Raw genomic sequence first — 26,410 nt, 5'->3', positions numbered from 1 at the left:
AGTCCAAAATGCTAAATGCAGAGCATTAGAGCAGAAATATTTCATCTGATGTACAGACCTCTGGTTTAGATAGTGGATAATGGAAGCACCATTAGGGAACTTAAAATGATACATAAATTGTGCGCAAGCAGTAAATCCATTTACACGTTACGAGCTCCATCATAAGCATATTCCACAGGTTTTATTCCAACGAAAATGGATATTAAAATCTTCGAGAACGTAACATACTCCAGGATATCCCCGTCTTGTATTATTGTAGAATGGCGCATCTGGTTCTCTCTAGGCTCTCCCTGAGATTATGAATCTCGTCATTTGACTTCATCTGAGCCAACCGTCCTTGCTCTTCAGCCCTCATACGATCAGCTGGCTCCTCCGCCAACTTCTGCTCGAGCATTGTGGTCATCTCTCTCAGCTTGGCTTCGACCTGGAAGTAAGCAACCACACCAAACTGTTCAATCCAACAAGTCACGAAATGTTCAACTTAAATAGCAGACCAGAGACATATGGCTGGTAATCGCAGCCTTCTAAAAATAAGTACTCATTTCAGACAAATCCATAATGAGCGGAAAAAAGATCAAAAGACTACAATAAATAATAAACTCAACATGCTTCCAAATTAAAAAAACAAAAGTGTTTGTTGCAGACTCCGCAAACATATATGTTGTAATGAAAATTTCATTGTCAGAAATGCCAATGTGGTGAACGAACATTATACTTTTCAATGACGACAGAGAAATACAAAGACAGAAAAAGAAACAAATGTCCCAGTTTTATATCACTCATCAGGGATAAAACTTTACACTAAAACATACCACATCAAACTTCTGTATCTGTACTTTGGTGTGTCCTTTGAGAGAACCAACCGCTACATAGTTTGGGAACCATTAGTGCAATGGCGTTTCTTTACTTGCTTTAAGTTTTAAATGCTCCACTTACCCTCATTTCGGCGAAAATCTCATCTTGTGAGACGTGGTATTTATTTTTCCAAATATGCTTACATACGCTTATACATACATATGTTTTCATATATATCTATATTATGCATACACGTTGCTTCTATATATATATATATATATCTATATTATACATACACGATGCCTGAAGAACAAGAAGGAATAAAAAAAGGGATGAAAGGGCCCCACGTGGCCCCATTTTCTCCGAGCAAACCCATTCCAGCGCCATTCCTTGTACATTTCATTGTTTCTTCCTTTTTCTTTCTTTTTCTTTTCATTTTGCTCTGTTCTGGGCTGGAGGAGGACGGAGAGCAGAGATGAGGAGAACGAGGAGGAGAGCGAGGAGGAGAGGGGAGTAGGAAACAGCGGTGAGTTTATTGCCTTTCAGGTTTTGCTATTCTACCCCTTCTTCTTTTGATTGTTTGGACGTTCTTCAGCTCATTTGAGTGATTGCTGGCTGAGAGTTCTTGTCTTGCTTCCTTGATTTTTGCCGTGATTTCGGTCGATTAAAGATACCGCCATAGCATAGCGTACTAGCTCAGTCCAGTCTCAGTGGAACTCATATTGCTAAGCAAATGGTTTGGTGAAATGCTACCTTTGCAAATGAAATTCTGCAATAATATTAGGACTTCGATATGTAACGTTAATGGAAAAAACAAAATTTAATATTGATCTTTACTGTTTTCTGCATTTGAGAGGGGGGGGGGGGGGGGGGGGGGGGGGGGGGGGGGGGGGGGGGGGGCACTCCAACTTTTCAGCTCCTTTCCTCTTGATTTTATTATGTAATTTCTCCAACATAAGCTTCGAGCTTTGCTCCTCCTCCAGCTTCAATTTCCAACAAGGAATAGCATGTGTTGCCAAATTTTATTTCGTGGGATACAGTCGCTGTTGCTGGTAAAGATGGAACTCTACTTCGTAGTTTTTGCTTTGGCTTGCTTGCAGTCATTTGTATTATCTGATTTTCAAGGTAAATGTTGTTTATCTGATTTTTTTTAGTAGTTACTGAGATACTGAAGCAAAAGTAAATTGCTCATCACCCAATACTACAAGTGAAGATGTAGAACTGATTTAACTGATTTGGCCTATTATACTATTTGGCACAAGATTGCACCTGGCAAGTTATATCCGTACTTGCAACATCAAATGACGTGGGATAATTTCCCCGAGCATGATGGAATTCTTCTTTCCAAGACTAGTTTGGTGCATAGGCTAATTCTTAGCTGGCGGTATGGGTTTTAGATACTTAAATTTTCTTTTGAGTTTTATATATTGTTAGTTCCAACCAATTGCATATTTTCTTTTAAGGTGAAAAAAAAATGTGCTTTCCTTTTCTTTTAAGGCTATTAGGGATTTAGGATGGTCTTGCCTTATTAATTTTAGTGTATTAGGATTTTGTTTAATTGTGATGAGATAAAAATGCTAAGTTGGACATTGAGGAATGTGTTAAGTTTATAAGGATTTATTTGTTTGATTGCTTGAGTAATCTATGAGTTGAAAGCTTGTTAAATGGTGATTTGAGGAATAAGACAAATCGGTATTGATTGGTTGTTAATGTTGATGGAAATTAAAGATGGAAATTTTCTTAATTATTTATTTGGAATATATGGTTGTCTTCTTTAGCGTTTGATACTGTTTTGGTGCTCGTATGTATTTGGTCTTTTATTAATCTCTCATTTTACCTTGAAATTGACATGAGCAATCATGTTTGTTTAAATGAGAATTATGAAGATTGTTTTAAGTAGTTTTTGACATAAATGAGAAATGGGCATAATGAATACGATATATATATATATATAAATTGGGACCTATTGGAAATAATAGGCTCTAAGGAAGATTGTGGGAGGTATCAAAAGTTCATGTGATGGTGCTATATTTTTATTATCTAATCTAATGTTTGCGAATAATAGGGATCGTGGAGATTGAATCCTTGCACTTTGAAGAGTTTACTGAATTTGCTATCTCTAGGGGGTTTTTTGGTGAGTACTTTATTCCATTGTGAAATGATATATATATATATATATATATGTTATGTGAGTACTTTATTTCATTGTAAAATGATATATTATAGTTATATAAATTATTTTAAAAAATATTGTAATAGTTAGAGATTAAGAAATTGATCTTGCTATGTTGTGTGAATTGATTTGAGAGATATTGTCATTTTATGTTTCATTTTGATTTGAGATATGCAGTGTGATTGTGTATGCTGATTGTGTATGAGATATGTTATGATAACAAGCTGCCATTGTAATGTGATTGTGATTTTGATTGTGTATGATGATATATGAAGTGAGATAGCATGGTTGCAACTGATTATGCTTGTGTTGTGTAACTATAGCCATGGGACCGCTGGACACGGCGGATTATAAAATGGGCCAGATCGGCCGCTGGACCCGGCGGAATATAAATATGGGCCAGATCGGTCGCTGTATCCGGCGGAATATAAATAGGGACTTGATCGGCTGTTGGGCCTGGCGAAATATAAATATGGGTCTGATCGGCCGTTGGACTCGACGGAATATAAATATGGGCCTGATCGGTCGCTGGACCCGGCGGAATACAAATATGGGCCAGATCGGCAGTTAAACCCAGCGGAATATAAATAGGGGCCTGATTGGCCACTGGACACGACGAAATAGAAAAAAGGGCCCGATCGGCCGCTAAGACCCGGTGGAATACAAATCAAGGTCAACTCTTATCGTCATAGGTTAATAGGTGCCCCCCCCCCCCCCAATTATGAGATATGAGTATTGGGAGTTGAGGATGATATGAGTAAGATATGCGGGGTCATGGTACCGTCATAACTTTGTTGCGAGGAAATGCAACCCTATGACTATATTAATCGGTTGTGTTATATATTATTTGTCTGGTTTGATTGCTGTAAATGTGATGATTGTTGAAATTGTTTGAGGTTGTTTGGTAAAAATCGTGTTGTTGCTGAAACTTGATTTGTTAAGTGATTGTGTAATAACTTTTTATGAAACGCTAAATGAATGGATATCTGATGTTTAGGTGATATTGAATATTAGATAAATGGTTGGAAGAGCTGTGCATATTTGTTAGTAGGACTTAAACTTGGTTACTATATTAGATATAATTATTATTATAATTTGCATATATATATATATATATATTTATACCGTATATGCATGCGGGTGAACTGATAGTTGGATTGGATGTGATTGTATTATTTATTTGAATATTTAGTTGTTTGCAATCTAATGTATATATTGTTTAATAATAATTCATTTTACTTTGAAATACAGTACTCACTGAGATGCAGTTCACACCCTGCATATATTTTTCCAAATAGGTTTATAGCTGCACAGGAGAACCTTTTTGGACATCGGGGATCAGCTCGGAGAACTAGGTAGGGATCTTAGTTATTTGATATGTATTCTTTTTGTATAGAATGTATTTGAATATGTTACGACCTGAAACTTTTGTTTAGTTGGTTTAGTGATGTGGTTGAGAAAAATTACACTCTTTTGATAAGTATATATATATACATTAGAGGTTGCTGGATGGGTTATATATGTATTTTGGTTTTATGGAAAGCAGGTTTTATATGACTAGTTTATGTGGTAAAGGATATCGAAGAAATATATGGGAAATTCTACCGAAATTTCGGGTCGTGGCACATTTGTAAAAGGTTTTCCATCATTCTGGCTTATAACTGCATTGACAAGGGAAAAGAGCTCCAGAACTTGAGCAGTTTTCTTGACCTAATCCTTCGTCTTATTATCAAAAAGCACTCGGTGGTTCTCACAGAGAATAAGAATGTCCTTCAATACTCCGTTAATATTCTTTCGCATAAAAAATACCAACTATTGATTTAATAACAATATTAGTCAATACTTCGTTAATTTTAACCAGAATCGCCGACGCATATAGATATGTATAAAAAAAGATATACTTTTATTTTCATACACAATATCGATGCACATCACATTAATTATTTTCAGGCGTAATACGTAATTGCCTGACTTGTCATATTTTTTCTCAGACATAGAATGAGTGAATTATTGCTAGCGAGAGATGATCATCATAATATTATATGACTAAAAACAATTTGAAATATGAAAAATGATATGATAGTTCAATTAATCTTCAAATTCAAAGTGAAACCGCGTTCTAAATTAATTGATGGGTTAAGTTCGGGGTGTAAAATGTTATATAATAAACTTGAGGGTGCAAAATAAATTTCCCTCCATTTTATTATCTATTTATTTATCCATGTGAATCCTGCCTTGTTTTTTGTTTTGAGATCTTTTTTGCCCGATATATAACAGAATCACCTTCCCCTTCCCACTCCCAGCAAGCAAGCAAGCACTTTCCTGAGCTGACTGCGCCTTCTCCTTCAGGCTCCATTTCCCGGTGAGCTTCTCCCTCCTCCTCTGCTCACCCAGTTCGTCTTCCTTTGCCTTCCCCTGTGCAGCTTAGGTTCATCGCATTCTCGATTCTTCCGAGTCCATGCTCCTCTGTTTCGTCACCACGATCTCCACTTCGATTGCCAATCAGTCCGCGATCCGTCGGCGAATTCCACTTCCGTAAAGGTTCACGGTGTCCTGTTATGTTAGGTAGGATCTAGCATTGCTCGATCAAACTCTCTGTTGTTGTATGAGCTGATTGAAGCAGAGTCGCCGTCGGTGTCATTTGACGTTCGAATCATTCGATCTCTTCACCTCTTTGGTGTCTCACTTGGTCTTGTCGTGCAATCATTAAGTCGCTGGAATCATTAGCGAGAGAGAAATCGAGAATGTGCGTGCTCGCATATGTAGGATGTAGGAGTCTGTCCAGCTCCACTGTGCATGTGGCCGTGATCTCATGATTTACTGATTGTATCAGGAACAGTAGCAGTACGAGTTAGATGGAGAATGGTTTCAAGGAGAACGAGGAAAAGCAAGCATGGGCTGATTCTTCTGAACACGAGGTGTGCTGTTAACTTGCTGGTTCAGAGATTGCTGCTGAGCATGAGAGAGTTTTGATTCCTGCCAATGCGATGAATCGGTTAGGCTAGTTGTGGCTTCAGTTGAGTAGTGACAGTTTCTGCACCTCTCTTAGGTTCATGCTGGGAAACCTCCTCCATTGACCTGGTAACGGAAGCTAAACTGCGGGGAAAAGTGTCCTTCAATATTTACATTGAGGCTTCAAGAGAAACTGCATATGGTGCGTCAGAGATTTTTCGATAATAAAAAGATTAATCTATGCCGTGGTCATAGCATGATGATTTTTGTAAAGAGGGACTGCCGGGAAAGATTTGAGTTTAGATTTACAAAAAATGTCATGATTACTAAAATAAAAAATAAAAAACTTTATGGGAATATTTCACTTATCCGTATACTGTTTAGCTATTGTTAAGATTATTGTTCCACTCATCAGATTAATTTACTAGAAGTGATTGCACGAAACAAAGGACTGATGCTCGCATGTTGATTGGGACTGAGATAGATCATTACGGTCCGTTCGTCCAAATGCAGAGCATTTGAGCAGGAATATTCTCATATGATGTATTAGATAGTGAATAATGAAAGCACCTTTACTTCTTCCTACACTTTCCCTTCCTTTCCAAGCTTTCCTCAAAAACATAAAATGACTTTTTCCATTAGCCTTTCTGGAGATGTATTAAGTGCACTCTTACTCTCCGTTTTGATAGAGAGAAATGGGAGGGAAAGGGAGGCGAAGGGTTAGAATAGAAGAACTTTTGTAATATATGTTTAGTGCATAATCAATGGCGGTCGGCAATTGCTTGAAATTAAACTCGTCTCGAGGCGAGCAGGCAGTTGCTACTTCTCCTTTTTGGTTAATAGATAAGACCATCTTTTATATCATTGGTACATTAATTATTAAGACCCAAAGTTTTACTAGTAGATGGTATCGCAGCTCTCTGGCATGAGAGATCCTTATCAATAAATTGATAATACCCGTAATCTCACTGAAAATATGTATCCCATGTATTTCAAAGAATCTCATCACAATTGGATTTTTCTTTTCCTGATAAGTACTTGGGGTTGTATTCTATTGTTTGCTTTCTGTCTTGTTCTTCTTTCTTTTTCTTTCTAGACTAGATACGATCTAATTTTTGCTTTATGACATATATTCTTGCAAAGAAATGTGATATACGTTGAGAAAAGTTTTGGAAAAGACTTTGCCTTTTCTCTTTATTTATCTTGACTTGTACATGATAGTGGGTATATAGCATGCATGCACCAATGTGTAGCTTCTTAAAGCCATCCTGCCCAAAATCGACGTTCATTCTCTTCTCTATATTACTTTTTCACATCCTTTTTAACTCCAAGAAAGCCGATCGGCTAGAGTCTAGCTAGAAGTATTTCGGATTCAATGGACAAACTTTCCTTTATGGATTATTGGTTCTAAATGATAGTTAATTACGTAATGGGTCATATCGTTGCTTTATTAATAATGACGCAATGGTTAATTGATCGCATTATCATCTTCATCTCACAACCTTGTAGTTGTGAGTAATATGTCACTCACCCTCTTTAGTTATCGTATTTTTCCTCTGCCGGCATACATTATCTACATCTTTGCCATGTTTAGTAATTACATTACTCAGTAGATATTTACTTTCCCCGCATCACATCATCGAAAATTATTAAGATTTACAAGTTATTGTATATTGTTTAGCAACATCAAGACAACTATAGAGAGGTATAAGAAGGCTAGCTCAGACAGTTCAAACATGACTTCTATCACAGAGATCAATGCTCAGGTAATATTTACGTGTGGCTGTTGTCTGATCTAGTTATTACAAAAGATCGAAAACAAGCAGCAGATGTCATCGTTCCTTCTCTAGATTTGCATATTTTCTTCTATAAGTAACTGATTTATATATTTTGTGCAGTTCCTTCCATGCTCAATGTATATGACATATCTCTAATTTATCTTTTTGTATATATGCAGCATTATCAACAAGAATCAGCCAAGCTGAGGCAGCAGATACAGATGCTGCAGAACTCTAACAGGTAAATCACTTTCCCAAAGATTTTTCCACTTTCCTTGAAATCCGCAAATTCGGCAAACAATATCACAGTAGAACTATACTATGTATGCACTACGTACAAAGAATGAAGTTCTACAAACAGAAATATTGTACGCCAATAAGGTATCATAAAACATTATGCGACCCGGCTTTGTGCTGATTATGTAGTGCATATTATGCATGGCAGGCATTTGATGGGAGATTCTTTGAGTGCCCTTTCTGTGAAGGAACTGAAGCAGCTCGAGAACAGGCTCGAGCGCGGAATCACCAGAATTAGGTCCAAGAAGGCAACCCTTATATGATCTTTTTTTTTTTTTAGTGCAATCCCCTAATGTAATTATTTACTATATAGTTTTCACAACATCATAATTTGGACAGATATTCCTGTTTTTAATTTTACTTTTAGTAGTTCATCTATTTTTACTCTTACTTGGACAACTCCTGATTTGTTTTCAATTTCATCCTTGTTGAACAGCATGAAATGCTGCTTGCTGAGATTGAGTACTTGCAGAAAAAGGTACTTAATCATATATATATATGTATGATTAAGCGTATATATATGTGTGTGTATATATATATCCAATGTCTCTTTTCTCTCTCTGTCTTAATCTTGCAAATGCTCCATCACCATCTCCATTATGGCAAGAGCTCGTTCATAATTTGTTTCACTGGAGATTGAGATGAAAAATGAAAGTGTGTACCTTCGCACTAAGGTATGTAAAAAGTCGTATATATACATATGAGACTTCTACTATACTCTCTCTCTCTCTCTCTATATATATATATATGTATGAAATTCGCTTAATGATGCCATGCATACACCGGAATTTGTTTTTTTTTATATGTTTTGGAAAATCTAATCAGACTTTTGCTTGAATCACAACTGACAAACAGACCGCTGAGATAAAGAGGATGGAGCAGGCGAACATGGTTCCGGGTCAGGAGATGAATGCGATTCAGGTGTTGGCTTCCCGCAATTTCTCCCCCCCCAATATGTTGGAGGGCGGGAATTCCTACTCTCATCCCGATAAGAAACTCCATCTCGGGTATGAATCAATAATTCTATGCATACTAGTCTGGATACTTTATGGAAACTATAGCATCTCGTCAGGTGTTTTAAATGCTCAGTGGCAAATATTAGTTTCTCATTTGCTGGTGGATCATCGTACTTTTGATAAGAAGTGTCATAAAAAATACTATGATCCACCACCGTATTTATTATAAGAAGTGTCATCAAATATACACTGGTGGATCATTGTATAGTACTGGGACATGGGAGTGCTGATAGTACTTCAGGTTTAACGTACAAGATGTTATGAGAGCATGTATAGGTCTTGGTTCAGGAATAAAATGTAAGTGCCTTCATATTTATGCAGGTAGAAGTCCCCCGAGCTGATTTCGGAAAAAGGCATCTCTCGTGCGCGAAGTAAGTATGATTATAATTTATAATAATAGTTGTTCAATGAAGGTTTAGTGTGGTGTTTGAGTGCGGCCATCGGACTAATTGGACAATATGTAAGGCTTTGTGTTTGTGTGCATTTTGTATGTACTGCCGATGAATGAACTATATATACGAGAGATTATTCTATGTTTATGGATTGACTCTGAGAAAGAATGGAAGTCGGGTTCGACTATAACAAAGGATCGCATTTTAACTACATATACATCAATTCGTGCTAGACCTGTTACGATCATTTCTTTTTAAGTACAGAGCACTAAAGCAGGGAAATTCTCATCTGATATACAGATCTTTGGTGTAGATAGTGAATAATGGAAGCACCATTAGTGAATTAAAATGATATGCAAATAATGCAAGCCATAAATACATTTACATGATACGATCAATCACAAAAGAGTATTCCATAGGTTACTATCACAATACAAGTGGATATCGAAATCTTCGAGACCGTAACATACTCCAGGATATCCCGGTCTTACATAATGGCGCATGATGATTTTGGTTTGGTCTGTGTTGATTCTGGTTTGGTCTTCTTACGGAGCTCTTCAGCCTCTTTCCTGGCTTTGTCCAGGCTCTCCCTGAGATTACGAATCTCGTCATCTGACTTCATCTGAGCCGAGTGTGCTTGCTGTTCAATCTTCATACGAGTAGCCTGCTCCTCTGCCAACTTCTGCCCGAAACTCTTGGTCTCCTCTCTCAGCTTGGTTTCAATCTAAAAGTAAGCAATCACTCCAAACAGTTCAGTCCAACAAGTCCAGAAATGTTCCTCTTAAATAGCAGACGAGAGATATGGCAGATAATCACAGCCTTCGAAACATAAGCAGGCATCTTAGACAAATCCATAATTAGCAGAAAAAAGATTAAAAGACTACGATAAATCATAAACCCAACATGCTTCCAAATTAAAAAACAAACATGTTTGTTGCAATCAGATTTTAAAATTTTAACTAACTTTAACTCTACTCACTACACAACAAAAATCAACTCTTCAAAATAAAAAAGGTGAGGCCCATACATAAATCCACATACACCTCCATTTCAATTCAATTTTTAATACTAAATTCTCTCAACTATTCATTACTTTTTCACACTTTTTCTCATAATTCAACAAAACAATCATTACAATTCAACTCAACTCTAAAACCAAACACACCGTAACAGTCAGAAATGCCATTGCGGGGAACATTAAAATTTTCAATGACGACACAGAAATACAAAGACAGAAAAAGGGGGGAAAAAGGAAAATCAATCTGTTGATCAGAAATACAACTTTACGCTAACATATACCATCTCAGAAATTCGCTTCAGCTGCTCATCATAAGATTTTTGCGTCTCTTCCTTAAACTTCAGTATCTGTGCTTCGTTGTATCCGCTGAGAGAGCCAACCGCTTCCTGTTGCTCCTTGAGCTTCTTTGCTCCTTTCTGCCAAACAAACACTCATAGTTTGGAAACTGTCCGTGCAATCGCATTTATTTTACTTGCTTTAAGTTTTAAATGCTCCACTTACCCTCATTTCGGCAAATATGTCATCTGAAAAAGGCTTTCCGCCATTCTGGCTTATCACTGCATCGACAAGGGAAAATAGCTCCTGAACTTGGGCTGTTTTCTTGTCCTGTTCCTTTGTCTTATTATCGACAAGCACCCGCCGGTTCCCGCAGAGATTAAGAATGTCCTTCAATAAATATTTTACAAGATATCAGTGTGCAGCAGCAATAGTGGAAGATGCTCAGGGTCAATGTCGTCTTGGTGATTTTTATTGTATTGTATCTTACAATGGCAGCTCAAAAGCTTTTACTAAACTCAATCTGTGACAATCTTACTACAAGTAAACCGAGTTTAGTTCAACAAAATTTGTGAAAGCAGACTACAAAATACTTATAATTTAAAAACAAGCAGATCTCTCTAGCCAACGTAAACCATGAGCATAGACAGAACTGTGAGTCTCATCATAAGCTATCCCAGAGAGATACCCAGTCAATGTTGAGATTTGAAACTGGATTGTGCTAAGCAGCATCATCAGAGATATAGGCAATCTGACAAATCTATATTTAGGAATTGGAATCCCCTAGGTGGCATATTAATCAAACCACCCGTTGTAATTACTCAAAGTTCGCAATTTACTTTAAATGATCTCTGAGTATCTAACTGCATAAAGAGAGGTAGAGGTCACCTTCAAAGGCTGTGGGCACTCACGACCCAAGTAATCTTCCAAAGTTTCATCATTATCTTCAAGTTCATCCCCACCAGTGAACACAGCAATCATGTAGTTGACTATCTTGTTTCCAAACAAAGTCCTCAGGGTATCGAAGGCGGCTTCTTCCTCCTTCGAAAAGCGGCTCCTAATAGAGTAGACCAAAAGCACAGCATGGATCCCATCCTTGGCCAGATCGATACACCTGACAATTTCTTCTCCAACATCACCGATTCCAGCAGAACTATCGAATAGCCCTGCAATTACAAAACATGTCCTAGATAAGAACCTCTCAATATCCATGAAATATCTCATTCTGCAGAAGTTTGTTAAAAGATCATTACCGGGAGTGTCAAGTACATTGACAATCAGGCCATCAGGCAGGACAGTTTGCTGCAACTCGCAGGTGCTCGTCACCCCCGATGAGCTAGCCCTTGACTTGAAAGCCCTCCTCCCAAGAATAGTGTTCCCTGTGGCACTTTTCCCATTACCTGTCCTGCCCACTAGAACCAGCGTCCGAACACCAGCGTAAGAGGAAGTGAGCCCCCAATCATCATCTATTGCAATTTCACCCATCATGTAAAAGCCAATTCACGTCAACTGCAAGACATAGATATAACCGCGAGTCATACAGAATGTTCTCAACATCAATACCGAGCATGAACAAATCTCACATCTAATCTAACTAGGTAAAGTTCCGACTTTTACCAGTCTCCTAAGCATTATATCAGGAATTTAGCTTCGAAAATAAAACCTTTGCACGGTAGTTTGTCAAACAAGAACAAAAGACTCGAGCTTTGGAGTTAAGCACAGGATTTCAAAAGACTTATCAATGAAACATACACGAAAGGCATTGAAATTCGTCTCTAGAGCATAAACAGAACACCATCACTAACAATCTTGCAGCACTGACATCAATAAGATAAGAAGATCGATCAGCTACTACCAGGGAAAGAAGAGAAGCTCGATCGATTATTAACGGTTGCACGAAGAGCACTTATAGAGAAGAATCAACGGCAATTCAGCCACCGTAAGTAAGGTAATCAGACAAGGAAAGAGAAATTCGCTTCCTTGCTCGTCCGTGAAGAAGACGAAGGAGGATCACTTCAGTTAGAGGAATGAATCGGATTTGGTCGTCAGCAGAAGGTAAGGAAGGCATTTTCGGAATGAATGCTGCTACTGAAGCTGAAGGGCGGGAATGAATTCCTACTCCCATCTCACCCCGACCCCGACAAGAAACTCCATCCCGGTTACAGTACGGATCGATAGTTCTATCTAGACAAATTCCAGTTTGCCGGTGTCCGCCTCCCTCCGCCTCCTCCGCTATCGGCTTCAGACCAACCATCTCAGCCACTTTCATTCCTGCACTCTCTCTCTCTCTGAGCTTCTCCCTGCCTCTCCAGATTTCGCTGCTCGGCTGCCTGCCTGCCGCAGGACTTGGAGGGGCATAGACCTTGATGAAGGGCTTCAAGAACTTCCCACTCCGTACCGATTTGGATTCTTGGCACATCCTCATTAGGACTGGGAGACGCCATGGCCATGGCCTAACCTAAAACCCTAGAGAAACGCACCGCAGGTAATGGTCGGGGCTGGGGTAAGGTGAAGGGAGGGAGGCGGCAGTAGCGGTGAGTGCAGGGGCGGATCTCCAGAGGATGAAAGAGAGTGGTGGGCAGAGTTCCAAAAAAACAAAAGAAAGATGGGTTGATTTATAAATTTTATAAAACTTTGAGACTGAAGTGGAATTTCTCCAAAACCATGTGAATTTTTTTTTTCTTTTTTCCCTTTTCTTTTCGATATGTACCTAGCCTAACGTTTTCTACTAATCTAGTTCGAACTGAATCAATCCAGCAAGAGGTAAAACTATAATGCAGAGGGAGAAGCTTGCGGAAAACGCTTTAGAAGGGGTAGTGAATGTCAATGTGAATTTCTCTCTAAAAAAAATCTTAAATTATCATATATCATATTGACGTGACAATAAAAAATTAATAATTATTATTTAATAAAAAGTGATTATAAAATTATTCAAGTGATTAATATCAATTAACCTGGCAACGGAAGCTAAACTGCGGGGAAAAGTATCCTTCAATATTTACATTGAGGCTTCAAGAGAAACTGCATATGGTGCGTCAGAGATTTTTCGATAATAAAAAGATTAATCTATGCAGTGGTCATAGCATGATGATTTTTGTAAAAGAGGGACTGCCGGGAAAGATTTATGAGGTTAGATTTACAAAAAATGTCATGATTACTAAAATAAAAAATAAAAAACTTTATGGAAAATTTCACTTATCCGTATACTGTTTAGCTATTATTAAGATTATTGTTCCACTCATCAGATTAATTTACTAGAAGTGATTGCACGTAATGCCGCCCTAGTCCCAAGTGCTTTTCCAGAAAATTAATCCAAAGAAATGAGTAGGGACAGCCATGTATGAATTGAAATTGTGACTGAGAACTGTTATCCTGAATGTGGGTGCGAGTCAGATGGAGAAATGGTTTCTAGGAGAACGAGGAAAAGCAGGCATGGGCTGATTCTTTTGAACATGAGGTGTGCTGTTAACTTGCTGGTTCAGAGATTGCTGCTGAGCATGAGAGAGTTTTGTCTTCCAACTATTCCCTGGAATCTTAGAGGATGTTCCCATTTTAGCAAATCAGTTCTCTGTAAGCGTGCTTCTCTACAATTGACCGACTCTTGTACTTTAGGCATTATTATAAATCAAAGTCTATTTGCTGGTACTTTACTAGTTGGGGTAAACAGAAATGATGATTACTTCATGAAACCAGACTACAGAATAGTATAAGAAACACTTCATATTAAGAACAATACCTTGATAAAGTACTTCCATTATGCATCTAATTCTTGATTGTCTCAAATTGGCCTGTCATTTCACAGTGTAACAATACCGTGATATTAAAATTCCAAATATTATCATCTTACCAACAGCTCTCTTTCTTCAATCACAAATGATCACTGAGAGGACTTTTTGGTCTCCATTGTAGTTCTTACGAATTTTATTGTGATAAACATAGGATTTTGCCTCTGTAAATGTCCAGTAGATACAATAAATAGAATTGTTTGCAATTCAGGTTATGGAAGATCATATGAAGGCCTCTCTGTAGTTCCTGTCAGTGCATAAGATTTTGTACAATCTGAACCTTCTGATTGTAAATGCATAATGATTATGCCGGAAGGCTGTATATAATGATTATGCCGGAAGGCTGTATCTTATGATGTACGTAAACTGTGATTCCGTGATTATTACATTTTTTTCCGAGCAACAGAGATTTTTTCACCATATGTTCTTACTCCAGGTTTTTGTTTCACGTCTAAATGGTAAAATAGTTTCTAGTGTACTGTGCCCACGTAGCTCTCAGTTGCCAAAGTAAGCTCCTGGCTGTTGTAGGTAGTATATAAAATTTATGAATTTTTAATTCTTATTGAAATCTGGAGGGTAGTTATCGATTGCTCTTGGAATGGCACATAGCAAGTGCAGCTTCGGGACTCGAATGTTGGGATTGGAACCTGAATGGGGACAAAAGTATTTACCATGCTTTGTTTCCACGGTCATGGACGGTCTATGATGGTATATTACCATAACCACAAATTTGCATAATACTTCCTTCCTCATATGGCTTATGATTCTTATGCATTCTCCTTGTATATTTTCTGATTCAGGTGAACCTGACCCTGAACTTCGAATTGTTTCTCGTCAAATATCTCCATTTATACCTCACAATTACAAGGAAAGCAGCCTTCCTGTCTCTGTATTTACATTTACGGTAAGTAAAAGACTTGAGAAGCAACTTGATTCTACCGAATTTTCCAACTAGGGATAACACTTAGCAAGTTATTGATTGTTTTGTGTTTCTTATAGCTCTCAAATCAAGGGGATACTCCTACAGATGTAACCTTGGTTTTCACTTGTGCAGTAGCTGGTGAAATCTCTTGAAATTTTTATTTACCATAATTAGGTTGTAGTTCCTTAAACTTCCTTGAAACATTCTCCAAACTGTGTAATGTCCAAGTCTGATTTATGATGGTATGGCTCGCTTTCTATTAATGAATCCATCTTGTGGTTCGTAAGAAATGGAAAAGTAATTGAGATGACGTGGACGGAACTGCTTTTCATGCACATGAATTTTCAAATTCCTCATCTCTTCTAGCAGTTTCGATATTAGTAACTACTATGGTAAATCCGTAGATAAATGCTAAAACCTATTGCCGGCTTATTCTGGTTGTTGTCCTTTTAATTGTACAGAACTCTGTTGGGGGAGTCTCAGGATCTTCGGGTCGACATTTCAACTCTAACATGCTGTAAGAGATCTTGAACTGACCTACTTTACAACTCTTCGCACGGAGTAGCTAGTAGTTACATCTGCTCTAATTCTCAAATTTTGTCGATAAATTATACATTAGCATTTGCTCTATTTTTATGCAATAAAATTTCTTCGCAGGGTCAGGGATGGAGTGCATGGGGTGTTGTTACATCACAGGTTCCATGTAGACAGTAATAATAATCTTGGTTTGTGATTATCAGCCAAAATGTCTGGCTGATGCAGGTTCCTTCTTGCAAAACAGCAAATGGCAATCCACCGGTTACTTTTGCCATTGCAGCCGGAGAAACATCAGATGTTCACATCTCTGAATGTCCTTGCTTCTTGATATCTGGTGATTCTCAATGTCTCACTGCAAAAGATATGTGGTTTGAAATTAAGAAGGTAAATATGAGAAGTTATAAACTAAACTTGAAGTAAATTACAAATGCATTGGATTTTCCAATAAAGACAAGTCTGACTTCAAGAGTATTAAAGTTGGATTTGATGTGGGCTTAAATTTAATTCTCATCACAGTATTTCTTCAACACATTAATTCTTGTGGATCGGGAGAAATAAGTTATAACAGCAGATACAAGCTAACCATAATTTGGTCATCATTGGTAAATAAAGGATACCTGTTACCCTTTCATGCTAAATAAATCATTATGAGCTGATACAGATATCTCCAACAGCTGTCTTCTTTTGTTAAATTCTTGTAGCATGGAACATTTGACCACCTCGACTGCAAAAAAATCTCTGAGCATTCAGAACCAGGATCATCAATTGGAGCCGCTGTAGCAGCCTCTGTAACTGTTCCTCCTGGCAGTGTCCGTACAGTCACATTTTCGCTTGCATGGGATTGCCCAGAAGTGAGATTTTGCGAGAAAGCGTACCACAGGTGACCTGCCTTATAATCATGGTTTTTTAATCACAGGCGTTATACAAAATTTTAAGGAAAAAATAGGGATGCAGCTGCAAACCTTGCACATGATGCCATTCCGGGTAATGTTAACGAATTCCCCACTGTGCTTAATATAAATAGAAGTTCTTATAGTTGCAGACTACAGTGTGATGATTGAGATCCATTCTTTTTCTGGTCCTTCCCCTTTTATATAGCAAAGTGAATTGGCATCAATGGCCTCGGGCAATGGTGATAAATAGATACAAAAGTATCCATATAGTAAATGCTCCATTTATTACATATGTACTCATAAACAGGCTAGAACTTTAGCTTACTAGCCAACATATTGATATCTGAGCTCTGGTCGACCATATTAATTGGATGTATATTAATTCCAGCAATTACATAAGTTGTGCCTTATGTCTTCCAATCAGTACAAGATATTGATCCATGCCCCTAGCTAGGTCTTGTCGTGAAATGCGGGTTTTTGCGGTTACTCTAATGCTATGCTTGCAGATTAATTAGACATTGCCCTCTTTGGTTTCATAATGTTATTTTAGAATCACAATTCGTCTCTAGAGCATAAACAGAACACCATCACTAACAATCTTGCAGCACTGACATCAATAAGATAAAAAGATCGATCAGCTACTACCAGGGATAGAAGAGAAGCTCGATCGATTATTAACGGTTGCACGAAGAGCACTTATAGAGAAGAATCAATGGCAATTCAGCCACCGTAAGTAAGGTAATCGGACAAGGAGGAGAAATTCGCTTCCTTGCTCGTCCGTGAAGAAGACGAAGGAGGATCACTTCAGATAGAGGAATGAATCGGATTTGGTCGTCAGCAGAAGGTAAGGAAGGCATTTTCGAAATGAATGTTGCTACTGAAGCTGGAGGGCGGGAATGAATTCCTACTCCCATCTCACCCCGACCCCGACAAGAAACTCCATCCCACTCAGTACGGATTGATAGTTCTATCTAGACAAATTCCAGGTTGGCGGTGTCCGTGTTAGTGATATGCCTTAGAGCTTGATTTATGTATTTGGATAATTCCTTTTATGGCAATAAAGTTTATTCTATTATTCGTATATTGTCTATGTTTATTATAATAAAGTCCTTAAGATATTTTGAATACTTCATTCTTAAGAGTTAAGAATATGAGTGACGAAGTAATTCGGTAAGAATATTTTTAAACTGTTCACGATCGTAGGAGACTTAACTGGACATTATTTCTCCAGATAGATCATCACCTCTATCTGTTTCCATGATTAGTATACAGATACTAATGAAGATGGAGTAGTGAGTCTCATGCTATTTGATAACTATTATCATGACAGATATGTGGATACCTATATGATAAGTAGTCGAACGTGACGTGCAGATAATATTCATACGGTAATTTACTAATAATGTCAATGAATGTTATCTGGATCGTATTAGTACATATAATCCTTAGACCTGAGATGTAACGCTATCTTAAGTATAGGTAATTAGGATTCGCTACTGCTAATGTATTTGTGCTTAGCGTGAGTATTCGGCAGATAGTGGTCCTAATTAGTTATACTTGGAGTTAGGTGTCTGATCAAGATGGGATTCACTAACCTGAGTAAACAAGGAAAATGTCCTATGGATATGAGTTTTATTTTGGATCGAGAAATCCTCGGCCGGGGTAGATAGACTTGAATAGAAAGGAGTTTCTGTTCAAGTGCTACGGATCTAAGAATGAAATTAGAGGGTCCATATGATTGGCTATAGAGTTTGGCATTTACCGTAGTCCTAGCTATATCGGGATCTTGTAGTGAAGGATTCAGTGCATGGTATATACGATCAGAGGTTCATCAGAATGTTCCAATTATACATTCGTCATCTTTTGGATTGTCACGATATGCTGCTAGGTATCACTCGTGAACTTTGGGAACCAAGGGCATTTTGGGGATTATGCTTTCGATTACAGAAAGAGTTTCTGGTAGTATCAAATGAGTTGATACTATAATTCCATTGCCATTTGATGATGAACCTAGTTAGTCACACACATTGAGCGTGCCTAAACTGAGAAAAGAATTAATTCTAATTAAGAAAGTTAATTAGAAATTAATTATCGAACGAGGTTTGCAATGTAGTTGCGAGGGTGCTAGCACATCTTGAAGCCGAGTTCAACATCAAGGATAAATCTAATTAAGGAAACACGATAGTTTCCTTATTTGGAGAGTTTCTGTAAATAGATCGTCTATTGATGGAAATTCGTGTCAAGGACTTATTTGATCTTTCTTTCTAACTATAAGGGCAAGTCATTGGACGACTTAAATTGTGAGGACTTATTTGTGATTTATTAATTAATTCGGATTAATTAATAATTACATTTTAGTCCCTAGGGTAAGAATATATATAGATATGTTCTTACGGTTAACCCTAGAGGTTAATTAATCGAAAACCCTAATATTAGAAAGAGAGGAAGAGGAGAGACGGCTGAACAGTTGTTGTCGTGAACTCCCAAGGCTGATCGGAGTTCTTCTCGGATCCAATTCGGCGTTTTGGTGTTGTCCTTGGCGTCTTGAAGAGATCCTTTCATTCCGTGACGATTCCGTTCTAGATCGGTGACCTAGATCGGAGTGTACGGGTCGAGAGGAGTCTAATCTCGGTGGAGACGTGCTCGTGTGGACGAGCTAGAGGCCGGACACTTGGACGGCTAATTTGATCGACTCGAATCAATAAGGTTAGTGAAAAGTTCGTAACTTTTCTTATGGATTCATTGTGTGATGTTATCTATTCGTTTAAAAGGCGATTCTTATGTCAAGATGTGATCTTGAAGTTTTTGATTAAACGAGCACGCGATAAAAATTTGATTTTTACCATAATTAAACTTTTCGCTGTGCACGTGCTCGGTTTTCTAACAGTCCGCCTCCCTCCGCCTCCTCCGCCTCCTCCGCCATCGGCTTCAGACCAACCATCTCAGCCACTTTCATCCTAGCACTCTCTCTCTCTCTCTCTCTGAGCTTCTCCCTGCCTCTTCAGATTTCGCTGCTCGGCTGCCTGCCGCAGGACTTGGAGGGACATAGACCTTGATGATGGGCTTCAAGAACTTCCCACTCAGTACCGATTTGGATTCTCGGCACATCCTCATTAGGACTGGGAGACGCCATGGCCATGGCCCTAGAGAAACGCAACGCAGGTAGTGGTCGGGACAGTGGCGGGGAAGAGTTTCAAAAAAAAAAACGAAAGAAAGATGGGTTGGTTTATAAATTTTATAAAACTTTGAGAGTGAAGAGGAATTTCTCCAAAACCATATGAAGTTTCTTTTTTTTCCTTTTCTTTTGAGTATGTCCCTAGCCTTGGTATCCAGAAGTCTAAGGATTCTTATTAATCTAGTTCGAATTGGATCGATCCAGTAAGAGATAAAACTATCGTGCACAATACTCAAATTTGATACCTTATTTAAGGGGAATAAGTACTAAATTGTATGAATCAACCCTTGGTGATATCAAATGAACCTTTTTGTTTGTGACGATAGATTATCATATCGTACTGGGATATGGATGGTACCGCCGGTAGTAATTCATGTTCAACGTTCAAGATGTTATGTATAGCATATTGTATTGACCTCGATTCAAAAAAATTGAATGTACGCATTTCGGTATTTAGGTAGGTAGAAGTCCCCTGAGAGCCCATATCGGAGGAAGGCATCTCTTTGTGCGGGAATTACATGTATACACGGTAATAACTCATAATAATATTTGTTCAAAGGGTGTGAGTGTGTGGTCTTTGAGTGTGTAAATAAACTATTAAAGAAGCAATGAAGCCTCTTGAACAATCTAGAACCCTCTGTCTGTGTTTGTGTGCATTTTATACACGACTATCGACAAATGAACTATATATGACAGCTTATTCTATGTTTATGGATTGAGATACTAAGAAAGAATGGAAGTCGGAATCGAATATAACAAAGGATTAATGCACACATGTTGATTGGACTGAGATAGATCATTACTGTCCTTTCGTCCAAAATGCAAAGCATTAGAGCAGGAATATTCTCATCTGATGTACAAACCTCTGGTTTAAATAGTGAATAATGGAAGCACCATTAGCGAACTTAAAATGATACGTAAATAGTGCAAGCCGTAAATCCATTTAAAACTAGAGCAAGAGCGCTTAATTTTAAAACTCGATTCCTCCTTTTCTCGAGCACAAAACATATATATATATATAAAAGATAATAGTTCCCTATCAAATAAACTTTCGTTATGGAAAAAAATGTAACCAATGCACACTATAATTAATGTCAATGCACAATTTTCTTTTTCCCATGTGAGTAACTCAGTGGCACAACCATATCTCTATTAGGGCACAGTTTTATTTTTGTTTTGTTTTAATATTACCTTTTTTTTTTGTGTGGGCAAACTGAATTAAAGAACCATAGCTAATTCCCTATGTCTGTAATATTTATATCCAAACAGAAGTCCCATGCATGACAACCATAAACGAATATAGAGAATTACACTGTACTCTACTGTGTGTGTGAGTTGAGTCCTCTCTCTCTCTCTCTCTCCTCTCTCTCTCTCTCTCTCTCTATATATATATATATATGATTCTTTTCTTCTTCCTTTCCAAGCTTTCCTAAAAAAATCGCTCTCTCTATTTCTGTGCTCCTCAGAAGAACTTTTGTAATATATGTTTAGTGCCTAATCAATGACGTTCGGCAGTTACTTGAAATTAAACTCATCTCGAGGCGAGCAGGCAGTTTTTACTTCTCCTTTTCGGTTAATAGATTGAACCATCCTTTATATCATTGGTACATTAATTATTAAGACCCAAAGTTTTACTAGTAGATGGTATCGCACCTCTCTTGCATGAGAGGTCCTTATCAATGTATATACATCACGGTGATGCCCCTTTTTTGCATCATCTTGATTAATTTGAGGTTTGAGCGAAATGGCTTTAGACCAGTCGATGTATATGATATCTGACGATAATTCCCGGCAGTGCCGAGTTTTGTTGAAAAGGGACCTCATCGATCGATCATGACAAGCTGCTAAATCCGAAACAAGCAAACCTAACAAGCCTCTATTATTATTTGTTATGTTCCGTTGATTGATCAGTTCAGTCTTCCTCTCCTTTACATTTAATTGCTTTCGGGGTTTCCCTACTTTCTGCTGATTTAATTTGTCTACCCATCCCCTTGCCATCTCCTTCCCAACGTTTCGCTTTCCAAATTTAGCTTTGATGTCTCTTAGCCCTTTGCTTGCCATTTTTCCGTGAAAGTTTCTCGCTCCCTCTCGAAAGTTGAATTGAAACCCATCGTGGCATCTAGTCAACAGATAATGGCAGTCAATGTCCTCCCTCTGCACATATTCTCTGTCTCAAAGTTAGGGTTTGAATCAATGAAGCTAAGCAGGAGAATACTTCTCTCACATGAGATATAGATCCAACTTCTACGCGTACTATCTCTTCCCAAGGACAGTTCTATCATATCAATACTAGAGAGTGGGGTCAGTACTGATCCTACAGTTTAGAGGGACCAAACGACTTTCTGAGAAAATAATAGTAGAATTTCATCAAGATCCATGTAGTTTAGGGAAAGCCTTTATTAGATTCAATATGAATTATTAAAAGAGCTAGTGGGGAATATTGTATCGTGCACGATAATTATTTTCGATGAATTACAGCGTGAGTTTATATGTAAGAGTGTGAAGTTTATTTTGTCTCAATTTTTCCTTCGACCAAAAGATAAGGACATCGTATTGTCCTTGTTTGGGAATATGCAAATCTAGAACATACAAAATACATTTAATCTGGTATTTCCAACATGCGATGCTAGCTTAAGAGGTATACTCAACCATATTCATTTTATGCCAGTCTATCCAGAGCCTCCTACTAAAACAAATGCAGATGAATACACATATACATACATATGTACACATTCTGAGTTTGGAGTTTCATTGTCATTTCAAATAATCCCATGGGGTTTTTAATGATTGATAGAGCCATTGACATATCGAATGCTCACATAACTTGGAAATTAAAGATCTCATATAAATCCCCTTGTAATCCAAAAAGAAGATATCATATAGATCTATTTTACTTCATCTGTCAATTGATAATATGCATTATAAAAACTCACAAGAACCGCCTCGTGATTAGGGCCGAACAACGCTTAAATAAGATGAGTATCGACCAATAAATTGAGAATACCCATAATCTCACTAAAAATATGTATCCCGTGTATTTCGAAGAATCTCATCACAATTGGATTTTTTTTTCCTGATAAGTACTTGGGGTTGTATTCTATTGTTTGCTTTCTGTCTTGTTCTTCTTTCTTTTTCTTTCTAGACTAGATACGATCTAATTTTTGATTTATGACATATATTCTTGCAAAGAAATGTGATATACGTTGAGAAAAGTATTACTTAAAGCCATCCTGCCCAAAATCGACGTTCATTCTCTTCTCTATTTTACTTTTTCACATCCTTTTTAACTCCAAGAAAGCGGATTCAATGGACAAACTTCCCTTTATGGATTATCGGTTCTAAATGATAGCTAATTACGTAATGGGTCATATTGTTGCTTTATTAATATTGACGCAATGGTTAATTGATCGAATTATCATCATCATCTTACAACCTTGTAGTTGTGAGTAATATGTCACTCACCCTCTTTAGTTATCGTATTTTTCCTCTGCTGGCATACATTATTTGCATCTTTGCCACGTTTAGTAATTACGGGCTTGTTTGGTTTTAGGATAGTATTTTAGAATCACAATTCTAACTTAACTCTACCCACTACAAAACAAAATAACTCATACAAAGTCAAAGAGTGGATCCCATTTATATCACTTTTTTCTACAACAAAACAACATAACTCATACAAAGTCAAAGGGTGGGTCCCATTTATTCCACTTAAAATCAAAATCAAAATCTAATTTTAAAATCCTACTATGAAACCAAACGCAACCTACGTTACACAGTAGATATTTACTTACCCTGCATCACATCATCGAAAATTATTAAGCTTTACAAGTTATTTTATATTGTTTAGCAGCATCAAGACAACTATAGAGAGGTATAAGAAGGCTAGCTCAGACAGTTCGAACACGACTTCTGTCACAGAGATCAATGCTTAGGTAATATTTACGTGTGGCTGTTGTCTGATCTAGTTATTACAAAAGATCGAAAACAAGCAGCAAATTTCATCGTTCCTTCTCTAGATTTGCATATTTTCTTCTATAAGTAACTGATTTATATATTTTGTGCAGTTCCTTCCATGCTCAATGTATATGACATATCTCTAATTTATCTTTTTGTATATATGCAGTATTATCAACAAGAATCAGCCAAGCTGAGGCAGCAGATACAGATGCTGCAGAACTCTAGCAGGTAAATCACTTTCCCAAAGATTTTTCCACTTTCCTTGAAATCCACAAATTCGGCAAACAATATCACAGTAGAACTATACTATGTATGCACTACGTACAAAGAATGAAGTTCTACAAACAGAAATATTGTACGCCGATAAGGTATCATAAAACATTATGCGACCCGGCTTTGTGCTGATTATGTAGTGCATATTATGCATGGCAGGCATTTGATGGGAGATTCTTTGAGTGCCCTTTCTGTGAAGGAACTGAAGCAGCTTGAGAACAGGCTCGAGCGCGGAATCACCAGAATTAGGTCCAAGAAGGTAACCCTAACATAATCTTTTTTTTTTTAGTGCAATCCCCTAATGTAATCTATATAGTTTTCACAACGTCATAATTTGGATAGATATTCCTGTTTTTAATTTTACTTTTAGTAGTTCATCTATTTTTACTCTTACTTGGACAACTCCTGATTTGTTTTCATCCTTGTTGAACAGCATGAAATGCTGCTTTGTGAGATTGAGTACTTGCATAAAAAGGTACTTAATCATATATATATGTATGATTAAGCGTATATATATGTGTGCGTGTGTATATATATATCCAATGTCTCTTTCCTCTCTCTTTGTGTATCTTAATCTAGCAAACGCTCCATCACCATCTCCATTATAGCAAGAGCTTGTTCATCAGTTCATAATTTGTTTCACAGAAGATTGAGATGGAAAATGAAACTGTGTACCTTTGCACCAAGGTATGTAAAAACTCGTATTAGTGTGCGTGGCTGCAATATGTTCTCGATAAAATCTGAATATATACATATGAGATTTCTCCTATACTCTCTATATATGTATATATGAAATTGGCTTAATGATACCATGCATACACCGTATTTTGTTTTTTTTAAATATTTTGGATTATCTAATCAGACTTTTCTTGAATCACCACAGACAAACAGATAGCTGAGATAGAGAGGATGGAGCAGGCGAACATGGTTCCGGGCCAGGAGATGAATGCGATTCAGGTGTTGGTTTCCCGCAATTTCTTTCCTCCCAATATGTTGGAGGCTGGAAATTCCTACTCTCATCCCGATAAGAAACTCCATCTTGGGTATGAATCAATAATTCCATGCATACTAGTCTAGATACTTTATGGAAACTATAGCATCTCGTCAGGTGTTTTAAATGCTCAGTGGGTCATCATACTTTTGATAAGAAGTGTCATGAAAAATAGGGTAAATTGCACTGGTGGTCCAAAATGTTTTACAAATGTTTCATGATGGTCCAAAAAGTTTTTTTTGCTACATAATGGTACAAAATGTTTCAAAATTGTTTCATGATGGTACAAACCATCAACTCGAGCTTGGCGCCGTCAAACCGACGCTGACGTGGCTACAACGTGTCACCCCCTTGCAGACGTGGCCGAAAAATTTTAAATAAGGCGAAAAATTTTAAAAGGGGAAAACGGGGAAAAAGAAGGGAAAAGGGGAAAAACGGGGAAAAGAATTTTAAACTTTTAAGGGAAAAAAAAAGATTTTTAAGAGGAAAGGGGAAAGAAGGGGAATAGGAAAGAGGAAAAGGGGAGAAAAGGATTTTTAAAAAAAAAAAAAAAAAAAAAAAAAAATTTTCAATATTTTAAAATATTTTTTTTTTATTTTTTTCAATATTTTTACTCTTTTTATATATATATATATATATATATATATATATATATTTGGACTTTTTAAATTTTTATTTTGTCTGAAATAACGTGGCGCACTATGATTGGTTCAACGTAACAAAAGTGGCACATAGGACGCGCCACGTCAACAAAATATTAACGGCGTCAGGGCCAATTGACGATTTGTACCATCATGAAACAATTTTGAAACATTTTGTACCATCATGTAGCGAAAAAAACTTTTTGGACAATCATGAAACATTTGTAAAATATTTTGGACCACCGGTGCAATTTACCCTAAAAAATAATATGATCCACCAGCGTATTTCTTATAAGAAGTGTCATCAAGTATATGATGGTGGATCATCGTATTGTACTGTGACATGGAAGTGCTGATAGTATTTTAGGTTTAACGTACAAGATGTTATGACATGAGAGCATGTATGGTACTTGGTTCTGGAATAAAATGTACGTGCCTTCATGTTTATGCAAGTAGAAGTCCCCTGAGCTGATTCCGGAAAAAGGCATCTCTTGTGCGCGAAGTTCGTATGGTTATAATTTATAATAATAGTTGTTCAA

The 26,410-nt window shown here is 37.4% G+C and overlaps 2 protein-coding genes and 1 long non-coding RNA gene across 16 annotated transcripts in view; 2 read left to right on the top strand and 1 right to left on the bottom strand.

Annotated features, from left to right (window-relative positions):
* LOC116205678 (immune-associated nucleotide-binding protein 9-like) overlaps nucleotides 1-12,694 on the bottom strand; it is a 16,101-nt gene extending 3,407 nt beyond the window's left edge. Inside the window, exons 1-6 of one of the 4 annotated variants that reach the window (XM_031538308.1) lie at nucleotides 12,553-12,694; nucleotides 11,951-12,206; nucleotides 11,586-11,863; nucleotides 10,923-11,087; nucleotides 10,703-10,837; nucleotides 9,725-10,127 (exon numbers count right to left, since the gene is read on the bottom strand). In XM_031538308.1, coding sequence (XP_031394168.1) covers nucleotides 9,891-10,127; nucleotides 10,703-10,837; nucleotides 10,923-11,087; nucleotides 11,586-11,863; nucleotides 11,951-12,185 — 1,050 coding nt within the window. In that variant the 5' untranslated portion in view covers nucleotides 12,186-12,206; nucleotides 12,553-12,694 and the 3' untranslated portion in view covers nucleotides 9,725-9,890. Of the gene's footprint in view, nucleotides 1-9,724; nucleotides 10,128-10,702; nucleotides 10,838-10,922; nucleotides 11,088-11,585; nucleotides 11,864-11,950; nucleotides 12,222-12,449 lie in introns of those variants that run through there. The other 3 variants (XM_031538307.1, XM_031538306.1, XM_031538309.1) reach the window with 3 other exon arrangements.
* LOC116205687 lies at nucleotides 1,162-4,473 on the top strand. Of its 2 annotated transcripts, none has more exons than XR_004156555.1 (3): nucleotides 1,162-1,321; nucleotides 2,861-2,929; nucleotides 4,267-4,473. It is a non-coding gene; the product is annotated as an uncharacterized LOC116205687 (long non-coding RNA). The 2 variants fall into 2 exon arrangements; XR_004156554.1 differs by lacking the exon at nucleotides 1,162-1,321 and adding an exon at nucleotides 1,698-1,847.
* On the top strand, nucleotides 5,227-26,410 carry LOC116205686 (agamous-like MADS-box protein AGL11). 10 transcript variants are annotated; one of them, XM_031538330.1, is made up of 9 exons: nucleotides 5,227-5,330; nucleotides 5,802-5,886; nucleotides 6,018-6,049; nucleotides 7,602-7,686; nucleotides 7,878-7,939; nucleotides 8,144-8,243; nucleotides 8,432-8,473; nucleotides 8,851-9,002; nucleotides 26,324-26,410. In XM_031538330.1, the coding sequence occupies exons 2-9, from the start codon at nucleotides 5,824-5,826 to the stop codon at nucleotides 26,325-26,327; spliced, it is 540 nt and encodes a 179-aa protein (XP_031394190.1). In that variant the 5' UTR covers nucleotides 5,227-5,330; nucleotides 5,802-5,823; the 3' UTR covers nucleotides 26,328-26,410. The 10 variants fall into 10 exon arrangements, with proteins under 10 accessions (XP_031394190.1, XP_031394194.1, XP_031394186.1 ...); XM_031538329.1 differs by lacking the exon at nucleotides 26,324-26,410 and adding an exon at nucleotides 9,333-9,550 and having other exon boundaries at nucleotides 5,228-5,330; XM_031538333.1 differs by lacking the exon at nucleotides 26,324-26,410 and adding an exon at nucleotides 8,603-8,669 and having other exon boundaries at nucleotides 5,229-5,330; nucleotides 8,851-8,992.

Source organism: Punica granatum, chromosome 4 (assembly GCF_007655135.1).
Source record: "Punica granatum isolate Tunisia-2019 chromosome 4, ASM765513v2, whole genome shotgun sequence".
NCBI lineage: Eukaryota > Viridiplantae > Streptophyta > Magnoliopsida > Myrtales > Lythraceae > Punica > Punica granatum.
Note: the sequence above shows the minus strand (reverse complement) of the source record. Positions and strands in the feature narration are given on the sequence as shown.

Coding starts and splice junctions, on each gene's coding strand:
- LOC116205686 (XM_031538326.1), top strand. CDS start 5,824: ATGGAGAATGGTTTCAAGGAGAACGAGGAAAAGCAAGCATGGGCTGAT. Junction 6,050..7,601: donor AAACCTCCTCCATTGACCTG/GTAACGGAAGCT, acceptor TATATTGTTTAG/CAACATCAAGACAACTATAG. Junction 7,687..7,877: donor TCACAGAGATCAATGCTCAG/GTAATATTTACG, acceptor GTATATATGCAG/CATTATCAACAAGAATCAGC.